General features: G+C 31.8%; 1 protein-coding gene across 1 annotated transcript in view; it reads left to right on the forward strand.

Moving 5' to 3' along the window:
- LOC123704010 (unconventional myosin-Va) overlaps positions 1–19945 on the forward strand; it is a 66107-nt gene that overhangs the window by 593 nt on the left and 45569 nt on the right. Inside the window, exons 2-9 of the mRNA XM_045652247.1 lie at positions 2864–2986; positions 11756–11874; positions 14222–14304; positions 15154–15276; positions 17129–17259; positions 18083–18308; positions 18899–19006; positions 19682–19809. Of these exons, the coding sequence (XP_045508203.1) occupies positions 2864–2986; positions 11756–11874; positions 14222–14304; positions 15154–15276; positions 17129–17259; positions 18083–18308; positions 18899–19006; positions 19682–19809 (1041 nt within the window). The remainder of the gene's footprint in view (positions 1–2863; positions 2987–11755; positions 11875–14221; positions 14305–15153; positions 15277–17128; positions 17260–18082; positions 18309–18898; positions 19007–19681; positions 19810–19945) is intronic.

Consider the following 19945-nt stretch of genomic DNA (forward strand, 5'->3'; position numbering starts at 1 on the left):
GATTCTTAGTGACATGAGCTTGAGTCGCTTGAAAATAAATTGTGTCATTGGATTTCATTTAATTTCTATTGATTGTTTTATTTTTTTATTTCAAATGTAGAATGTTATTGGTAGTTCCTCATTGACACTTGATTTCAAAAAATATTTTTTTTTCATGGCTTCCTACTATCCTAATTAAATATAAAAAATAACCGAAATATATTTTTGCACAAATAGGTATGTAATAAATCTAATTTAATTTAATAAGAATAGTAATATGATACTTCAAGTGATAATAACAAAATGTTACATAATACTTATAAAAAGAACTCTAAAATAATATGCTAATTAGAATCCACTTAGTTTTTTTTTCCTCATCCTTATTGCTTAAAAGACAATGTTTTGATTTATAAATTATCCGAATACTAACCATTATACAAACCAACATTGTTTTGATAGTTTAAGATATATCCAGGATGTAAGAACACATCTTCTCTAGAACATTATTACTTCAAGTCCTCTCTTCAACATCAAGACGTTATTCATTAAAATCTATCGACAACTGTCCAGCTAGTTGAACTATCTACAAACAAAAACACAAAGTTTGTTGATACATTTTTAATTGTGTAGATGTGTATCCCTTTGTGCTGTAGAAGACATTTTATTTATTTTTAATGATCAATTACTGTTTCCATAAACTACATTCCATAATCTCTTTTGAATTCAAAGTTAGGATCAAATGATACACTGAGTGGCTCCCTTCCTGTTGGTCTTAGCGTGATGATATGTAGCCTATAGCCTTCCTCGATAAATGGGCTATCTAACACCGAAAGAATTTTTCAAATCGGACCAGTAGTTCCTGAGATTAGTGCATTCACACAAACAAACTCTTCAGCTTTATAATATTAAGTATTTATTAACCACAAAACAAAATAATGGTATTCAAATAACCTTTATGTGTAGTTTTTAATACCTTAAACCACTTAACAGTTAAAATTTATTCAAATTGCCAGCCCTATTTAAATTTTTATATCTTATGTGCTTGATGTGGGTTTATTATGGGTATAATATCCCACTTGTTTCAAACAACTATATTCACAGTATGTATGTGATTATTATACATTTATAAATTCAATATTTTAACAGATTTATTGATTTATTAATTAAGTATATTATTATCCCGATGTTTCAGCGAACATGATCATGGGTCTCCTGCTCATTTTTAATTTATAAACTACTTACTTAGTTATATTCATATTGATATGTGAAATGATTGTGTGGTTTACGTTTTTTATAAATTTTCCTTGATAGTGTCAAATGAAATTTACATAGATATTTGTTACATGCTGAAAAGCATTCTGAAATTATTTTTATGAAGATTCGAATTCTATGATAGTCAACAATCGTACAAAATGTTACTACTATTGTTTTTTAATTCAAAGTGGTAATTGTGTTTTTGTAAAGTAGTATTTAACAAGTATGTATTTAATTACAAACCCCACAGGAGTCCAAAAAATAAAACCAGATTTAAGTACTTTAAAACTACATTTTAATTAAAATTAAACTTTTACACCCATGTCTGCTTGATGCAGAATCATTATACAATTTTAATAATTATTCGTAAGTAATCTTAAAAATGAATACAGCAAGACCACTCCTACATTCCGTTCCCATGCAAACCGCGTAGTCAGCAGTTTGCTGTAAGGCCAGGCCATAACATATACAAAGGAAGATAATATAAATAAAGAAAATTAATAAAGATAAATAAAACATTAAATAGGTACATTTTAATGTGATTGAACTATAGAAATATAAACAATAGTAAAATACAAAGTAAATAACAAGTATTATTAACCTTTATATTAACTGTCATGCTTATATTAGACAACTTGAAAGAATTTAAATCCAACAATTAAATTAAAATAACAAATTCATAGCCTCATTTGTTTTAAGAGTGTTGGTTACGGGCCGATTTTTCAATCCATGGTTAAAACTGGTTAAAACTTATCCGCCCAATAAAGTATACAGTAACAAGATAATATTAAAATGTCACCCGTATACTGTCAAAAACGGGCAAAGAATACATTTTTGAAATAGTAGTATAATACTTTATTCGACGAATAAGTATTAATCAAGGATTGAAAAATCAGCCCTAAATAATATATTCTAATAAGAATAATAAAATATATTATCATCAACATTAGAATGATAATTATCCGTAAATTGTAAAAAATACTCACTTAAATATTTGTAGGCACAATAATGTGTTAAATAACTGTAAATTTCGTCAATTATACATGCACGTCTTAAACTTAAACAAGTCATTATCTAAAACTTGATATTAGTATGCAAAATTATTTAAGCATTGTTCTAAATTAAACCATACTATGAATTTTCCGACTTAAAAATTCATTGTTGTCTACTTTCAAAAGGAATATTTTCCCGCTTATTTATTATTGATTCTATTAGTGGTATCATAATATATATTTCTGGATGCATGAACCATGCAACACAACAATATTTATTCAATTTGATCAATTATTTTTTGAGATTAAATCCTGGTAACTGGCCAAGTGCGGGTTGGCAGATTACATGTCGTCGAACTTTTGATTTTTTTAAGAGTCAGTTGCCTCGATATGTTTTTCTAATCATTTCATAGTATAAAACAAAGTCGCTTTCTCGGTCCCTATGTCCCTATGTATGCTTAAATCTTTAAAACTACGCAACGGATTTTGATGCGGTTTTTTAATAGATACAGAGTGATTCAAGAGGAAGGTTTTAGTAAATAATTTATTAGGTTTTAGACAAAGCGGGCGAAGCCGCGGGCGGAAAGCTAGCACTTTATAATAATAAAGATTTTTAACCAATATATTCTATGTTCCAGGGCGCCCGAGTATGGGTGGAGCACCCGATAAAGGTGTGGGAGGGCGCCACTGTCACCAGCGATTACCGGTCTGGAGTTGTCATAGTCCAGATAGATGATATCAATGAAATACGGCAGATAAAGGTAAGAGAATTACATATTAGTATATTAGTAATGTTATATTTCAAGATCCCATACTAAGCTTTCGCTTGTGTTATGGAAACCAGATGGCTGATAAACATACATATATATATAATTTTAAATAAATACTTATATATAGATAATTAACACCCAGGCACAGAGCCATCAAACATCTATGTTCATCACACAAATATTTGCCACGGGTAGGAATCGAACCCACGACCTCTGGCTTGGAAGGCAGGGCAGTTAAGTTATAGGAATATGATGTTATTTTTTAAAAGACATGCAATTGACTCGATTTTTTTGCCAGAGGACTGACGCAATTTTTACTCTTTTACGAATTCAAGATAAGATTTTTACTTTTTAGTTAATTTGATTTTTGTGTAAACATAATTATATTAATCCATCTATCAAAGAACATGTTAATTCACAATTTTAAGTTCTGTAAAATAAAATGGTAATACAAAAAAAACAGATGTGGTAATTTGAACTTTTGCCTATCATACAGCAGTATAATAATATGGAAGATGTTTCACAAATAAATTCAGTGAAACAGGTGATGTATGAATAATGCATCTGCCCCATGAATTGGTGTACACGGGACTTACACAATAATGTTATCTTTTCCAGTACTTTCCCTGGTAAATAATTAATAATATTTGTAATTTATTTCGGGTATAGAATACGGCTTGCATAAACATCTAGCCATCTAGCAAACGCATATCCTGATTGTAACTTGTAAAGTATACATTCCCTGTATTAATTTTTAAACCACACCTTGAACAAGGTTATTTCAAAGGCCTTTGCGGTGTGCCATCGTGGTTTTCTAGCCTTAGGTGTGAATGCTCGTAAGTCGTAATTATATCCTTTTTAACAATAGTATATTTTAATTTTTCATTATCTGTGGTAGTGTGGACTGACTTTACGCGGGAAATATTTAAATGGTTCGAATTGTTATTGATTTTAAAGAGATAAAAGTAAGTAGTTACATAATAAAATTAACTGTAAGAAAATTTCGAGTATTGTGCGTTTATGCGAATGTGATAAAATATCTAAAAAACGCTACAATTTATAAAAAAAACTTTCCAATTCTAATGGAATATCGTCAATATATACATTACGCTTGATTCTAAATGACCATAGCCTATGACCACAGACTAATAATAATATACTACGTATCTATGACCTATAGCACAGTAGCCACGTAGCATAGTAGTATAGTAGCCTATAGTTCCCTTAATAACTACATCAATGGTGTGATATACCTGATTCGATTATGTTGTAATAACAAGATGATGTAGGTAATCAAGCTTGTTTTAATCGACTACATAATATCAATATGTTTTACTATATCGCGTGAAAAGTAGCCTATGTACTTATCCACACTAATCTCCTATAAAATTACTTTGAAAACCGATTAACTTTTTTACTTGAAAGAACAAACATCTATCCTTGTTAAAACAATTTACGTGTTATTTCGTGTAGTTGTAGGATGACTTATCTTACCTAATATTATAGTCTCTACTTTAAAATATAGCGAAATACACAATTCAATGTTATTTCTAAACAATACATCATTTGTAGCATTGATCTTATTTATTTAAATCATATTAATAGGGTTATACGTTACTTAAGTAATCAGTTATTAGATTAATTTCCATTGCTGTCTTACCGCGCACGTGTCGGCAGTCGTATAGAAATCATTTAGTTAGTCGTATGCATGTGTTATTGAAATTGTTTTCTTTTAAGAAAGTGTGATAGTGACATCAGCCAAAATTGGATGTGGTATGGGACGGCTTCTGTGGGGGAGTTCGACTTTCCCACAGAATTTCGCCGTTAATCACTTGTATCCTGGTGTTTTGTTTTACCCGGTGAGTGTGAAATATGCCTTAACAAAATAATAGACAAGCGATTTAACCATAGAGTACGAAAAAGTTAAGGATTGAGGTCTTTTTTGGCAGATGGGTTTAAAAAAATGATCTCTAGTAGTAAGAGTAGTAAGATATCATAGAGTACAAATATTTAAAAAAGGTTAAGGATTGCAAACTTTCAATCGTTTTTGGAACATCAGTTTAAAAATGCATGATATTTTGCCATTATCAGTCATAGAGTTTATACTCTACTACTAGTCGTAAGACACCATAGAGTACAAAAATTCAAAAAAGTTAAGGATTGCTAAATTCCTGCCGTTTTTTGGAACGTCGGTTTAAAAATGCATGTTATTTTTCGGTTATATGTCATAGAGTTACTACTCTACTACTAGTCGTAAGACACCATAGAGTACAAAAATTCAAAAAAGTTAAGGATTGCTAAATTCCTGCCGTTTTTTGGAACGTCGGTTTAAAAATGCATTACATTTTTCCGTTAACTGCCATTGAGTTACTACTCTACTACTAGAAGTAAGATAACATAGAGTACAAACATTTAAAAAAGGTAAAGATTGGAAACTTTCTGCCGTTTTTTGAACGTCGGTTTATAAATACTTGAGTTTTGCGCCGTTATCTATTTTACAGTATTAGAAATAAACCACAGAGTGCAAACCATTAAGAAAGATAAGTATTCAGAACATTTCGTCGTTTTTTTAATTGTATGTTTAAAATACATGAGTTTTAGCCATAGAGTAGGGTGTAGTTAGAGATATTTGCACGCAATAAGAAAACAAAGACATGACATTGTGATTATAAATTACTTCAAGGAGCAATCAGAGAAATGCGTCATTATCGAAAAAGGAAGCCTTATATCAGAACGCGTGTTTATTTATTACTATAATATGTAGTTATTTTTCTTATGTCAATTGTTAATGGATGTGAATGAATGTTGTTATATATTTTGAAGTTCTTCTTTTTTTTTTATTAACTAGGCGAATATTGTTTTGTTATATCACCCAGTTACTTAGAAAAATTGTTTACGACCCATTCGCTGCTCTACAGAATACGTATTGGCAAAATATTTGCATCAAAACCGATCAAACTGTTTCGAAGAATACGTATTCAAGTACTTACGCAAATACCTCCAATTATATTTACATTTTTCGGTAAAAATTATAAATGTACAGGCATACACAGCGATATAATTTTAAAATTTTCACCCATTTGTCTGTGAAGTGAAGTCTAGTATTTTAAGGCGCTAAAAAACGATATACTTACATATCGATTTGGGTGAAATTATACAACATTTTTTTTTTCGTTTGAAACCATTTTCTTCTTTTTTATCTCACTTAAAGTCACGCTTAGGGAATGAATACTTTGTATGTATATTTTAAATATTAATAATAAATAATAAAAAGTTCATTTATTGCCTTCACAACAGCTTAAAAACTATTACAAACTAACTGTATTTAAATGTAGCATGTTCGTTGTGAAGGACTAGTGTCTGAAATAGGTCTGTGAAAGACCTGTAGTACAGATCACTAGCCCCCCTCGCGGATAACACTACTGATAAGTGATAACTTACTAAAAAAATAAGAACAGAAAAACAAAACAATAGAAACTTAATACTAATATGCGTGACCAATGTGTTAGTGAAATCTGTGTGTGTGTTTGCATGTACTTGTGCGCGTGTATAATATGTAAGTTTGTATTTGTGTGTGCTTGTGTGTGTCAGCGTGTGTGTTTAAGTGTCTGCGTGTGTGTGTGTGTGTGTGTGTGTGTGTGTGTCTGAGCGTAGATATTTTCATGTGTGTTTTTGTTCGTCATGTACAGAAGGATACAGTCTGGAAGAGAAAAATTAGGTTTTGGTAATTAAAAGATCTTCAGTTTGTTGGTAGTCTAGGGATTTTAAATAATTAGTTACAGCTGATTTACATTTATATTTATTTTGGGAATATATATTTAAGGTTTTATTTAATTGGTTGTAAAGAAATGGACCCATGAAACAGAAAAATTTGTGCGAATGAAAACTTTTAAATTGTGACGTCGGGCATACTTTATCTTTACGGCGTTGGCTAAATTGCAGGTTTTCGTCAAAATCTAGTTGAGTATGCTGTTTTATTATAGTTTGAAGGATAAACGATTGCCTAACAGTCAATACGTCCCACGTTTTGTACAACTCGGTAGTAGGGAATCGGTATGGAAGACCAGCCCCAACTTTGAGAATTGAGCGATGGGCTCGCTCAATTTCTAAAAGGTAAGTCTTTGCACTACCGCCCCAAGATGTGATGCAATAATTTATTATAGAACTACCTAAAGCGAAGTATACCATTTTGATCACTTGTTGATCACCAATGTGCCTTATACCCTTAAAAATGAAAATTAACTTACGCAATCGGCTCACGAGTATGTTTATATGTGGTTTGAATGATAGTATCTGATCAACGGTTATGCCAAGATACTTAACTGTTTCAGCCCTCTCGAGTGATGGACATTGACAATTTAAGAGAGTTGAAGAACATGAGTGGGCTGTAATAGTAAAAGATGACGATGGAAGTAGTTTAGATCTATGAGCAAAGGCCATATATTTGGTTTTTGTGACGTTTAACGTAAGAATATTGTATTGAAGCCATTTACAGACACTGTTAAATCCCCGTTGAGCATATTCGAATACCTCCTCCCATGAATTACCAAAAAAGAAAAGGGCAGTGTCATCGGCAAAGGTGATGACTTTGCCCTTGGATAGATTGAGGTTGCACAGCCCATTGATATAAGTCAAGAAGAGCGTTGGCCCGAGGATACTTCCTTGAGGAATGCCATATTTTACTGATAGTTCGCCACTGATTACATCATTATTAAGCCTGACACGTTGTCTTCTATCAGTCAAATAGTCACTCATTAGTTTTAGTGGGATACCACGCACACCACTACGCTCTAGTTTATATAATAGGTGAGGGATAGAGACTGTATCAAATGCTTTGGCTAAATCGAGAAAGATTGTCAAGCATTTTTTATGAGTATCCAAATTGGTGATAATTAAGTTGATAAGTTCATGGACAGCATCACTCGTAGATTTACCACGTCTAAACCCATATTGATTAACAGAAAGTTGATTGTTGGTCTCCAGAAATCTGATTAATCTTTTGTTAACTATCCGTTCCAAGATTTTGGATAATGTTGGCAATATAGATATGGGCCGATAATTATTCACACAGTCTCTATCCCCTCCCTTATGTATTGGTGTTATCAGAGCTATTTTAAAAGCTTTCGGAAATATACCGGTTTCCATACTCAAATTGCAGATATGTAATATTGGTGGAATTAACAAGTTACTATATTTCTTTATAATTTTACCCGAAATTAAGTCTACGCCGGATAGTGAATCATTGTTCAAACTATTTATAAGAGCTTGAATTTCATCTTTATCAGTAGGAAGCATGACGAAAGAGTCAAGAGAGGATGGACTGAACTGGAAAAATGAATCAACTTCTAGCTTTGAATTTTGATTCGATCTGATAATCTCCTCAGCTAATTTTGTACCAACGTTAGTGAAAAAACTATTAAAATCGTTGGCATTTTGGATCGTGTGAATTGTGGACGAAAAATTTAAGTTATTTCCAGAACCTTTTTTACAGTTACTAATTTGTTTAATTGAATCCCATATTTTTTTATTATTACCTTTATATCTCTGTAACTCCTGCCTTTCAAAATTACGCTTTGCTTTCTTTAGTTGAGAATTACAGAAGTTTCTGTAGCGATTATAAGTTATTTTTAGAATTTCGTTGGTTGGGTTTCGCTTTAGTTTTTTATATAAATTGTCACGATTTCGCATAATGCGCAAAAGTGTCTTAGTGATCCACGGTTTACGTACTCTCTGCCTCAACGGAGTTTTAATTGAGCGAGTATTATTGATTATAATATTAGTTAGATGACTTACAAATTTATCAGTCGCTATGTTAGCGTCATTATATTCAGAGATATAATGGAAATTGGTATTAGATAATTCTGAGTCGAGACCAGAAAAGTCAACGCGATACGATATATTAGGTTTTTTGAAGGATGATTTATCTTGCTTAAGGTTAACAGCAACGCACTCATGGTCCGTGATAGACGATTCGATTATAAAGCAAGTAGCGTTTAGGTTCGTTCTGATCATAGCATGATCAAGGCATGTCCTTCCGTGAGTAGGCTCAGTGTGAGCGGGTAGAATGCGATGGCTTGCTAGCAAATTAAGGTAGTCATAAGCCCGTTTATCCGATGTGTTTGTTGAAATATCAATATTAATATCACCGCATAATATAATATTTTTATACGAATGTAGTTTTGAGAGAAGTTTATCTAAAGAGTTTATGAAATTTGTTGTGTTCTTATAATATATTCTTGACTACTTGCAACTTAAAATATACTCTAACCAATTGACCGAGTTATATTGTACTATTCTTGTTAAGTGGAAACGCGAGGTAAAATTGTATTTATTCGTATGGTGATTAAAGTATTTTTATGAATAAAATTTTAATTCAAATGCTTATAAATGAGAAATATTGGACATAGGCGTTGCTACGTTACAGTGAAAGACGCGGGTTCGAATCCCAGATTTTTCGTTATAATTGTTTCTCATATTTTTATGAAGCATACGCATATAAAGTATAAATTTAAAAAATGTAAAGGTCACTAGTGAAACTAATATTAAAATATGTATCTATTATCATCAGTAAAATAAATAAACTAAATAAAATAAAAGCTTATATGATTTTAAAATACTAGAATGTCGTCACCACCCACATTTTCTTTGATTTAACAACAGTTTATATTATCTTGTTCTATTATGTGTCTGTGTGCTGTGTGTGTGTGTGATGTTTCCCATTGTGGGGTATGAGCACAGATTAGTTATGGGGCAGATATATAACATCTGTTTCATTGATAGATTTTCTTAAGGGCAAAAATGTGATCACTGATCAACCGGCAGGTTGCAGTACATACACAGGTTGCAGGCAAGTTGCATTAGGTACATACATAGGAATGTACTGCAACTTTCCTGCAACCTTTAAAGATGAGATTATTTAAAAATAGGTAAAATTCGATCACGGGGCGAGATTCGAACCTGCGTTATTCGCCACCGGGGCGACACTTGACCTCTCGGCTACTCGTGAACATAGAATATAATATACCTACTGTAGTGATCCCGTTTACAACTTAATATACAATAAACAAAAATATTTAATAACAAAATAACTAAAAAAGCATGTTTTTATACGAGATAATTGTTTTTCGTCATATTATGAAAGGTTTTTGCCATTTAAACATTTTAAATGTCAGTCAGTGCACATAGTTGCAGTATATTGTCATAGTTTAAATATAATAAAACCTGCTATACGTCCATACTGCTATAATAATTACTAGCTTTTCGCCCCTGGCATTACTCGCGTGCATGTCACGGTATTACTCGTCAAACAAATGTATACAAGTTTTGCTTGAAGTTTTATCAAGGCAAAAACTAGGTTTTGGTATGCTTCAAAGTTCCTCTACGATATATCAAATGCTAAAATGTTCGTGTAATACTTATTGGACGGATAAATTTTAACCAAGGATTGGAAAATCGGCTCTTAATCTTTTCTTATAGATTGCTTGTAAGACCAATAAACTACCTTTTGCATTATACGAATATTCCATACAATAAAGATAAATAAATAGCATATAGTTCAGGATACATCGCCCATTTTTGCAAGTGACTACTATCAAGCTAATTTTCCGTTTGTAGCTTTATTTTGATGAGACGCCCAATAATTTCGTGTACGAAAGTCTCGATTGTGGTAGCTAACAGAGATAACAAGGATAAAAATTTTTGATTTGATGGTTCTCAAATATTTATTACTAACTGAATTTTTTTTTGTTCAATCTCAAGATTTAATTATGATTGAGAATTACCTAAATTATTCGAAAAAATATTTGTCCTACAAAATCTATGGTTGGTTCAAAGAGTCCCCCTTTCCAAAGTGTATCGATAACGAGGTCATCATAAATGATTACTAACAAGCTGATTTTTTTGTTTTCACTTAGTTAATGTTTATATAATTCAACAGACATATTGTCCTACAAATTGCGAAATAAATATTTGAGAACCATCAAATCAAAATTTTTTATCCTTGTTATCTCTGTTAGCTACCACAATCGAGAGTTTCGTACACGAAATTATTCGGTGTCTCATCAAAATAAAGCTACAAACGGAAAATCAGGTTGATAGTAGTCACTTGCAAAAATGGGCGATGTATCCTGAACTAATATATATGGATATTTCAATTGCGTAATCGGAATTAAAATTCATTATCTATATCCTGGCAATGATAATGCGCTGATGTCATTTATAAACAAATGACATATAATATTTTTAAAATGTTAACCGCTTTACTAGGCTATATGTATGTAAAATATTATGTTTTTTTTTCGATGTAAATAGAGACATTAGAACTTTGATAATCAAAAACATAGATAAAAAATGCTCTAATAGAAAACAAAATTTCTTTATAAATTATATAAAAAGAGAGGCCAAGTTATAACTTGGCCTCTCTTTTGATGAAATTTTTATCCTTTATTAGTTAGATACTTTAATAATACAGCCAGTCGGAAAATAAATTATTAAGGGAATAGTAAAAGTAAAGAGGCTTCGCCAAGTCACTGATTTCGCGCCAAAAGTTTTTAAAACTATTTAAAATTTTTGTAGAATTTGGTTCATTATACCAGGAATGTTAATTTCGGAGAACGTTTACTACGATTAAGATCGAAAAATAAAATAAAATTATGTGATAAAAAAACGGAGACAAAAGAAGCATTATATCAAATATTTATGTTTTACAAAAACATTTTAAATTTATTATAGTAATAATATATTTTAATTAAAACGTTGCAGATCACAGATGAAAGACGCATGCCGCCGTTGCGGAATCCGTCGCTCCTGATTGGTCAAAATGATCTCACTTCTCTTTCTTACCTGCATGAGCCTGCGGTGCTGCATAACCTTAAAGTTAGGTAAGTAACAAATTATTTATTTTATTTTATAAATTAGGTATATTTTTGTATGTGGAAACTCCGGAGAGTTTTACCGCCTAAATAATGTTAAAATATTTTTAGCTGAAAATAAATTATGGTAAAACTGTGAACTGAAGATAAATAAGAGTCCATTTATTATAGTGTTTTTAGTAAAGTAAGTTGTTTCTACGTAATATGTGTCCACTCATAAGAAGTATTCTTTCATCACAGTTATTTGAACCCGTCCGATTAGGGCCCCCCGTCCGATTAAGGCCCTTCCGGCCTCCACCACTCAAGCGACAGCCCAAGCCGAGGTTCGAGATCCCCGTGGCGGGGGGACGCCCTTGTGCATGTCGCTACCAGGGTGAACCTTCAGTTCACCCCCGCGTCCGCGTTAAAATGTAAAAGCCCTTCTGGCTAACATTGAGAAACACCTTAACAAAAAGTTATTTGAAACTAAGTAAATATATATACATAATCTCTTATAAGAAAAAACAAATTAAACCAATACTTTGTTTTTATATTAAAGTTCACAGTGCACAAACATAATTACTATAAATCATTAAGGTGTTATAACAATCGAATTTAAGAGTTTAACACAATGTATTAAGGTTCAATTTCGATTGTATCGCCACTTCTTATTACATTTTCAATGCTTGGATAAAACTTATCCGTCCAATAAAGTATTACACGATAACTTACACGATAATATTAAAATGTCACGTAAACTGTCAAATACGGGCAATTAGAATACGTTTTTAAAATGGTAGTTTTATACATTATTCGACGAATAAGTTTTATCCAAGCATTGAAAAATCGGCCCTAAGTCTTTAATAGAGACAATATTACATTATAATAGCAATTAACTTTATATTATTAACCACTCTAAGTAGACCTATAACTTCTTTAACAGACAAGTCAAAAGAGAGGCCAAGTTATAACTTGGCCTCTCTTTTGATGAAATTTTTATCCAATTTCAATTAAATGCATTATGTAGTTGTTTAGTTAAAATCAATGCTAATAATGATTGAAATACAATTAATGTAACGATGCCATAAACAATACAAAATCTTTCCTAATACATAAAATTGAAGTGTTTGTCTGTTTGCTTGAACGCGCTAATCTCGGGAACGAGTGGGCTGATTTGAAAAATTATTTTAGAGTTCGATAGCCCATTTATTGAGGTATATCATATATCATCACGTTTAGATCAATGGGAGCGGGCAATGCGAGTAAAACCACAAGACACAATATTAACATATACCTACATAACTTAAAATCCTCTAAGTTAAGTTTCAAATTAAGCCTTTATTGTTAGAAATTTCATTCAAATAAGATAATTTAAAACCAAAAATATAAAAAGTTCGTTTATCAATTGTCCAAAATTCGGTCCAAGATTCATATTTTCTTCACACCTGCTTTAAATTAATAAATTTGAATACATTATATGATAAAACTATAAAACCACTTGTACAAACATTCTTTACAACTGCGTAGGTATAGCCTAAAGATATCTATACTAATATTATAAAGCTGAAGAGTTTGTTTGTTTAAACGCGCTGATCTCTGGAACTACTGGTCTGATTTGAAAAATTCTTTCGGTGTTAGTTAGCCCATTTATCGAAGAAGGCTATAGGCTATATATCATCACGCGAAGACCAACAGGAGCGGAGCAATGCGGGTGAAACCGCGGGGAACAGCTAGTAACGAATATTTTTAAACGCATTTAAATAAAACCCCTTTTAATTTCAAAACTGTTCAGTCCTTGACCTCGATACTTCGGTACCAAATTCGATAATTAGAACCTTGATAAATAAAATAACCGGTATTTGAAATATCTGTAATGTGAATATTAGATAAATGTTAAAATGTATGTTTCTCGTACGTGTCGAAAGTAACGTATGCTTAAAAGAGAGATTATAAAACTATCTAGTTTTTATCTGGTTGGCATAATCAATAATAATTAATAGCTATGTATATGTATGCTGCAATATTTATATCTGTTATCTATAAAGTTTCTTGTTATGTATGTTTGTATTGAATTATCTCTATAACAAGTTAATCCATTTTAAAAATTCTTTCACGAATAAGCTTTGGGTCATGGGCAATTTTTTGTTATATTCCGAGCCAATCGATCAAACCAAAGCTGAGTCGACTCGAGCACTTAGTGTATTATAACTTTCTAGTTTGATAATTAAAATTAGTCTTGTAAGTTCGTTTAAAAAAATACACCTAAATTGTTTCTTTACCCATATCCCCGTACTTTGTTGTACAAAAGTTTAAACTTATAAGCATGTACTTCACCAAAGACTTCTTCTAACTTTATTAAAAACATATTTTTATCCAGATTCTGTGATCGCAATGCCATCTACACATACTGCGGGATTGTCCTCGTGGCTATCAACCCTTATTATGATCTACCTATTTATGGTAAGATTTCTAACCTAATTTTTAAAATTAAAAAACTATTGAGTATTTTTGCCCATGTTTCTTGTTAGATCAAACATTGTAGTGTATTGAATATCAATAAAGAGACAATGCTAACTTGTAAAAGTTTATATGGACGTTTGATCCTCAAAGGATCATTTTGTAAAACTTAACTGAGCATTAGTCGATAGAAACAGAAATTGCATGATTTTGACTGAGAAAATTGTAACACTCAATTAACATTTTTTTTTTGATGTAAAATACGAAAGCACCAAACAAAAGTCTACTTAGAGCATCCCTTGATCATTATTGAATTATATACAGGGTTATTTGTAACCGGCAACCGGCAACCTCGCAGGACAAGATAGCTAACAACAACATTTGATCTACGACTTTTGGCATAACGCAATAAAATATTTTTGAATGATTTTTTAAGCTTTTATTGTACTCTCCTAACATTTGTAAGTCTATGTTCTATTCATTATCGAAAGGAAGACGCGACGCCCCCTTTCCCCTCCCGTTCGCTTCTTGTTTACGTAATTTTCGGAATGCGCGTAGAGTTTATAATATTCAAACGGAAAATTAAATGAATATTTATTTTTGTATGAAAATAAAATCTAACAAATTATCAAAAGTCGTAGAACAAATGTTGTTACTTATGATGTTAGCTATCTTGTCCTACGAGGTTGCTGTTGTTTTACAAGTAACCCTGTATAATAAAGATGTAAAAAGATAGATGTAAAACTAATCACAAAACACAATAGAGAACCTAATTAGTTCCTTAAATGATTTTTCTTGTGTCTTTAATATAATATAATGATTACCAACAATAATATTTTAACGTATTTATAGGAGACGAAACTATTATGGCTTACCGTGGCCAGTCCATGGGGGATCTGGATCCCCACATATTCGCCGTTTCAGAAGAGGCCTATACGAAGTTGGAAAGGGAGAGGCGAGACCAGAGTATCATAGGTATGTTTTTAATGTTTATTAAGCTATTGCATAGCTTCTATCGCGGGCTTTGAGCGCGGGGATCGAATCGAGAAATTCCGTAACGAAAAAACCTCACGCTCCCCACTCCGACGGGCAATAGCTTTACCGCGGCAGTCCCCGAGTGACACACGTCGTTTTTTATGTATATAGGTAATTGATATTGTTAAATATGGAAATAACCCATGATGGAATAGAAGTTTTGTAAAAATAATTGATTTATGATGACAAAACGTACTATGAAATAACTACTAATATCTTTAAATCGTCAGAACTAGATCAAATTTAAAAAAGGATCACACGAAAGGCACTAACTTTAAAATAAAAAATCATCAAATTCGAATTACCCAGTAAAAAATTGTTTAGGTTTAATAAACAAAAAAAAAAAAACAACGGGTGAATAATAATATTGAGGACCACTCTTTTTGAAAGCGGAAAAAATACCGATGTGAAGTGGTTTAATAAAAAAATCTTTTGTATTAATATTCTAGGAGGTAGCAACGTTGACAAGTGAGCATTTTAGTATAGTTGGTTCTTTGATATGCTGTACCTCTTGCTATTTCGGTTACAGTCCGGGCTGTCTGGCTGGCCGCAGTGGTTGCGTTTATTAGTGCGCATCTTATCTGCACAGGAAAATATCCTTAATTTAAAGTCATTTTTTAACGCGTAATTTTTAATCGTTTGCCTTTAGATAGATCCATTAGACATACATTTTTTATTGCAAGACACGTTTTTCGTTGTTAAATAGGTGCCAGACGCAATTTTTATTTCAAAATAATTAAAATATCATCAAAATAAGTGAAATTCCATCAACATGAGTCCCAGTGAAGGATAAGTAATCACTGTGTTACTTATACTATATATAATATTCATTTTACTATTTACAGTTTTTTTGCAACAATCTACCATATCGCCTCCTTTTTCCCAACGAACCTCAAATAGGACGTTAATGTAAACTTGATAAAAACCAAATATCATCAAGAAATTAAAGACTTTTTAACGGATTTTAAACGCGATTTATTCATTGTATTATTTTCCCAAGTCTTTAATTTCAAAATGTATAATACTCGCGTAAAATCAAACACTAGAAAATACAAATATCATCAAATTCATATTTATACCCAAAAGTGTAATAAATATGAAACCATCTATTAAAAATATTAGTTTACTAATTATTCAATATAAGTATTAAAAAAGGATAATATAACATAAATAATAAAGTTATTACTTACCTTTTAAGCGGACTCATGTTGATGTTATTTCACTTATTTCGATGACATTTTAGTTATTTTGAAATAAAAATTGCGTATGGCACCTATTTTACAACGAAAAAAACGTCTTGCAATAAAAAAATTATGTCTGATGGATCTATCTAAAGGCAAAGGATTAAAAATTACGCGTTAAAAAATGACTTTAAATTAGGGATATTTTCCTGTGCAGATAAGATGCGCACTAATAAACGCAACCACTGCGGCCAGCCAGACAGCCCGGACTCTAACCGAAATAGCAAGAGAAACAGTATATCAAAAACCCAACTATACTAAAATGACTTTTTTTTAAACGTTGCTAGCTCCCGTACTATAAGGGCCGATTTTTCAATCCTTGGTTAAAATTTATCCGTCCAATAAAGTATTACACGAACATTTTAAAATGTCACCTGTAAACTGTCAAATACGGACAATTAGAACACATTTTTGAAATGGTAGTTACATAGTTATTTAGTTATTTTTACATTATTCGATGAATAAGTTTTAACCAACGATTGAAAAATCAGCCCTAAATTTCGTTGTAACATATTATTTGAGCTATTTATATTATTTTTACAAATTCTCAGTAAGCGGCGAGTCCGGCGCTGGCAAGACAGTATCAGCAAAGTATGCGATGCGATATTTCGCAGCCGTCGGAGGTAATGCCAGCGAGACTCAAGTGGAGAGGAAAGTACTTGCTAGCAGTCCTATTATGGAGGTAAGTCATCACCATCATCATCACTATCATCATCATCATCATCACCATCATCACCATCATCACCATCACCATCATCACCATCATCATCATCATTATAAAACCAAAAATTAGGTTTACAATTTTTTTTAGTAAAATACTAGCAAGTAAAAAAAATCTGCATGTTTTCATTAACGAGCAATACACGATTCGCAATCATGTTCCAAATCTGTCTGAAGTGAACTCTGCCTACGAGTGTATAAGGCAGAGTTTTCTAATGGGTGTATAGAATAATATTTAAATTATATTTTTACTAGTGGTCCGCCCCGGCTTCGCCCGTGGTACATATTTCGCAATAAAAGGTAGCCTATGTCCTTTCTCGGGTATCAAAATATCTCCATACCAAATTTCATGCAAATTGGTTCAGTAGTTTAGTCGTGATTGAGTAACAGACAGACAAACAGACAGACAGAGTTACTTTCGCATTTATAATATTAGTTTAAATTATATTTTTATAATTCCGGTCCGTCCCGGCTTCGCCCGTGGTACATATGAAAAATAGATGTTGGCCGATGCTCAGACTTACCCGATATGCACAGAAAATTTCATGAGAATCGGTCCAGCCCTTTCGGAGGAGTATGGCAACGAAAACTGTGACACGAGAATTTTATATATAAGATAAGATATATTATATTAGTAGGGATTTATCATAAAATGTATATCAATGTTTCTTAAATAATATTTCGTCTTTTAAAAAAATATTTCACCTTCACCTTAATTCCCAAAACTGAATCACACATTGCAAAACGCACCCTAACCTCCTATTAATAAAGTCCACTTTCCCCAGGCGATAGGAAACGCGAAAACAACACGCAATGACAATTCCTCCCGTTTCGGCAAGTTCATAGAGATCCACTTCGATTCCCAATACCGGATATCCGGGGCCAGTATGCGGACATATCTTCTGGAAAAATCTAGAGTTGTCTATCAAAGTAGTGGGGAAAGGAACTATCATATTTTCTACCAATTGTGTGCAGCGGCGGCTATGGATCAACTGCCGGATTTGCAATTAGGTAGGTTTTGGTAGAAATTTTTACGTGGTAATTTTCTTCACATCTGTTCCTATATCAGTAAAAGTATGCAGGCTGTAGTGATTGGAGGGGCTAAAAGAAACTTCGTAAATATCATATCTGGAGTTCCGCAGGGCTCAATACTTGGACCTCTTTTATACAACGCTTATCTGTTTGATATTTTCAGCTGTTTTATCCACTCTAAATATCTAATGTATGCGGATGATAAAAAAAATCTATCTTGCTGTTGAATCTATTAATGATTGTAAAAATATTCAAAGCGACCTTACCAATATTAAAAAATGTCAAAAAATATCAATTACTAGAAAAAAGGTACCCATTTCATTATCATATACAATAAATGATGATCCAATAAAAGAAGTCAACTGGGTAAAAGATCTTGGTGTAATTATTGGTCAAAAATTAAGTACATATAACACAGCATATGGACGTAGTCGTGAATATAATATATTATATAATAATTATATAATATAATTTACAAATACAGTTAGGAAAAAGGCTGAAATATTATTTCAGCCTTTTTCCTAACTGTATTTGTAAAGTGTAAATTAATATAAAATAATGTTTCACAGATCACCAAGACGCATTCCATTATTTGAATCAAGGCGGTAGTCCTGACATTGATGGTGTGGATGATTACAAGACATTCAAAGAAACTAAAAATGCTTTAACCACTTTGGGTAAGTTATAATTTAACTACATATATAATAACTAGGTTTCTGCCCGCAGCTTCGCCCGCGCAGTCAAAGAAAAACCCGCATAGTTCCCGTTCCCGTGCGATTTCCGGGATAAAACCTATCCTCTTTCCCGGGGTAAAAAGTAGCCTATGTCCTTTCTCGGGTATCAAAATATCTCTATACCAAATTTCATGCAAATTGGTTCAGTAGTTAAGGCGTGATTGAGTAACAGACAGAGTTACTTTCGCATTTATTATATTAAGTATGGATATTATATAGTATGGATGACGTAAATAATAAATTTGGATTGATATAACTCTTTACTTAGCTAAGACTCTTACTATTTAGTGATCAAAATGTACATCTTGGAAATAAGGCAACTTTTCAGAAATAAAAGAAAAATAGGCTTTTTGTACTTTTTATTTAACAGGATATCGTTTTGATCTCGCTCTAAACTTTTATATTTTGTAGCTTTGATTTCTTATAGAAAAAATATTGTATTCACTTATACAGTTAATTTTTTTATCTAAAATGTATTTTTACACATTTTAAAATTAATCTTATATCCTTTTTGTTATTTTACATATAAATTATAAATGCCTGAGTTATTATACTTTACTTATTTTTCTTAAATATATATTTAACTATTTATTAATATAAAATTAATATTTTCTACAGGTGTAACAGAATCCGAGCAACAGAACATGTTCACAGTGTTAGCGGCCATCTTGCATTTGGGTAATGTGCAACTGACGTCAGAGCCAGATGACGGCGATCCGAATAACCAAGATGGCGCCTATATACATGTAGGTTACTTATTTTATATTTTGTGAAGGAGGATTTTATTATAATAAAATGTATATATGTTACGTTTAATGTTTTATTTTTTGTGTTAAAATGTGAAAAAATTATATTGTGTTGTATTTATTGGTTCTTATTGGT

This window comes from Colias croceus, chromosome 28, assembly GCF_905220415.1.
Source record: "Colias croceus chromosome 28, ilColCroc2.1".
In the NCBI taxonomy this organism is placed as follows: Eukaryota; Metazoa; Arthropoda; class Insecta; order Lepidoptera; family Pieridae; genus Colias; species Colias croceus.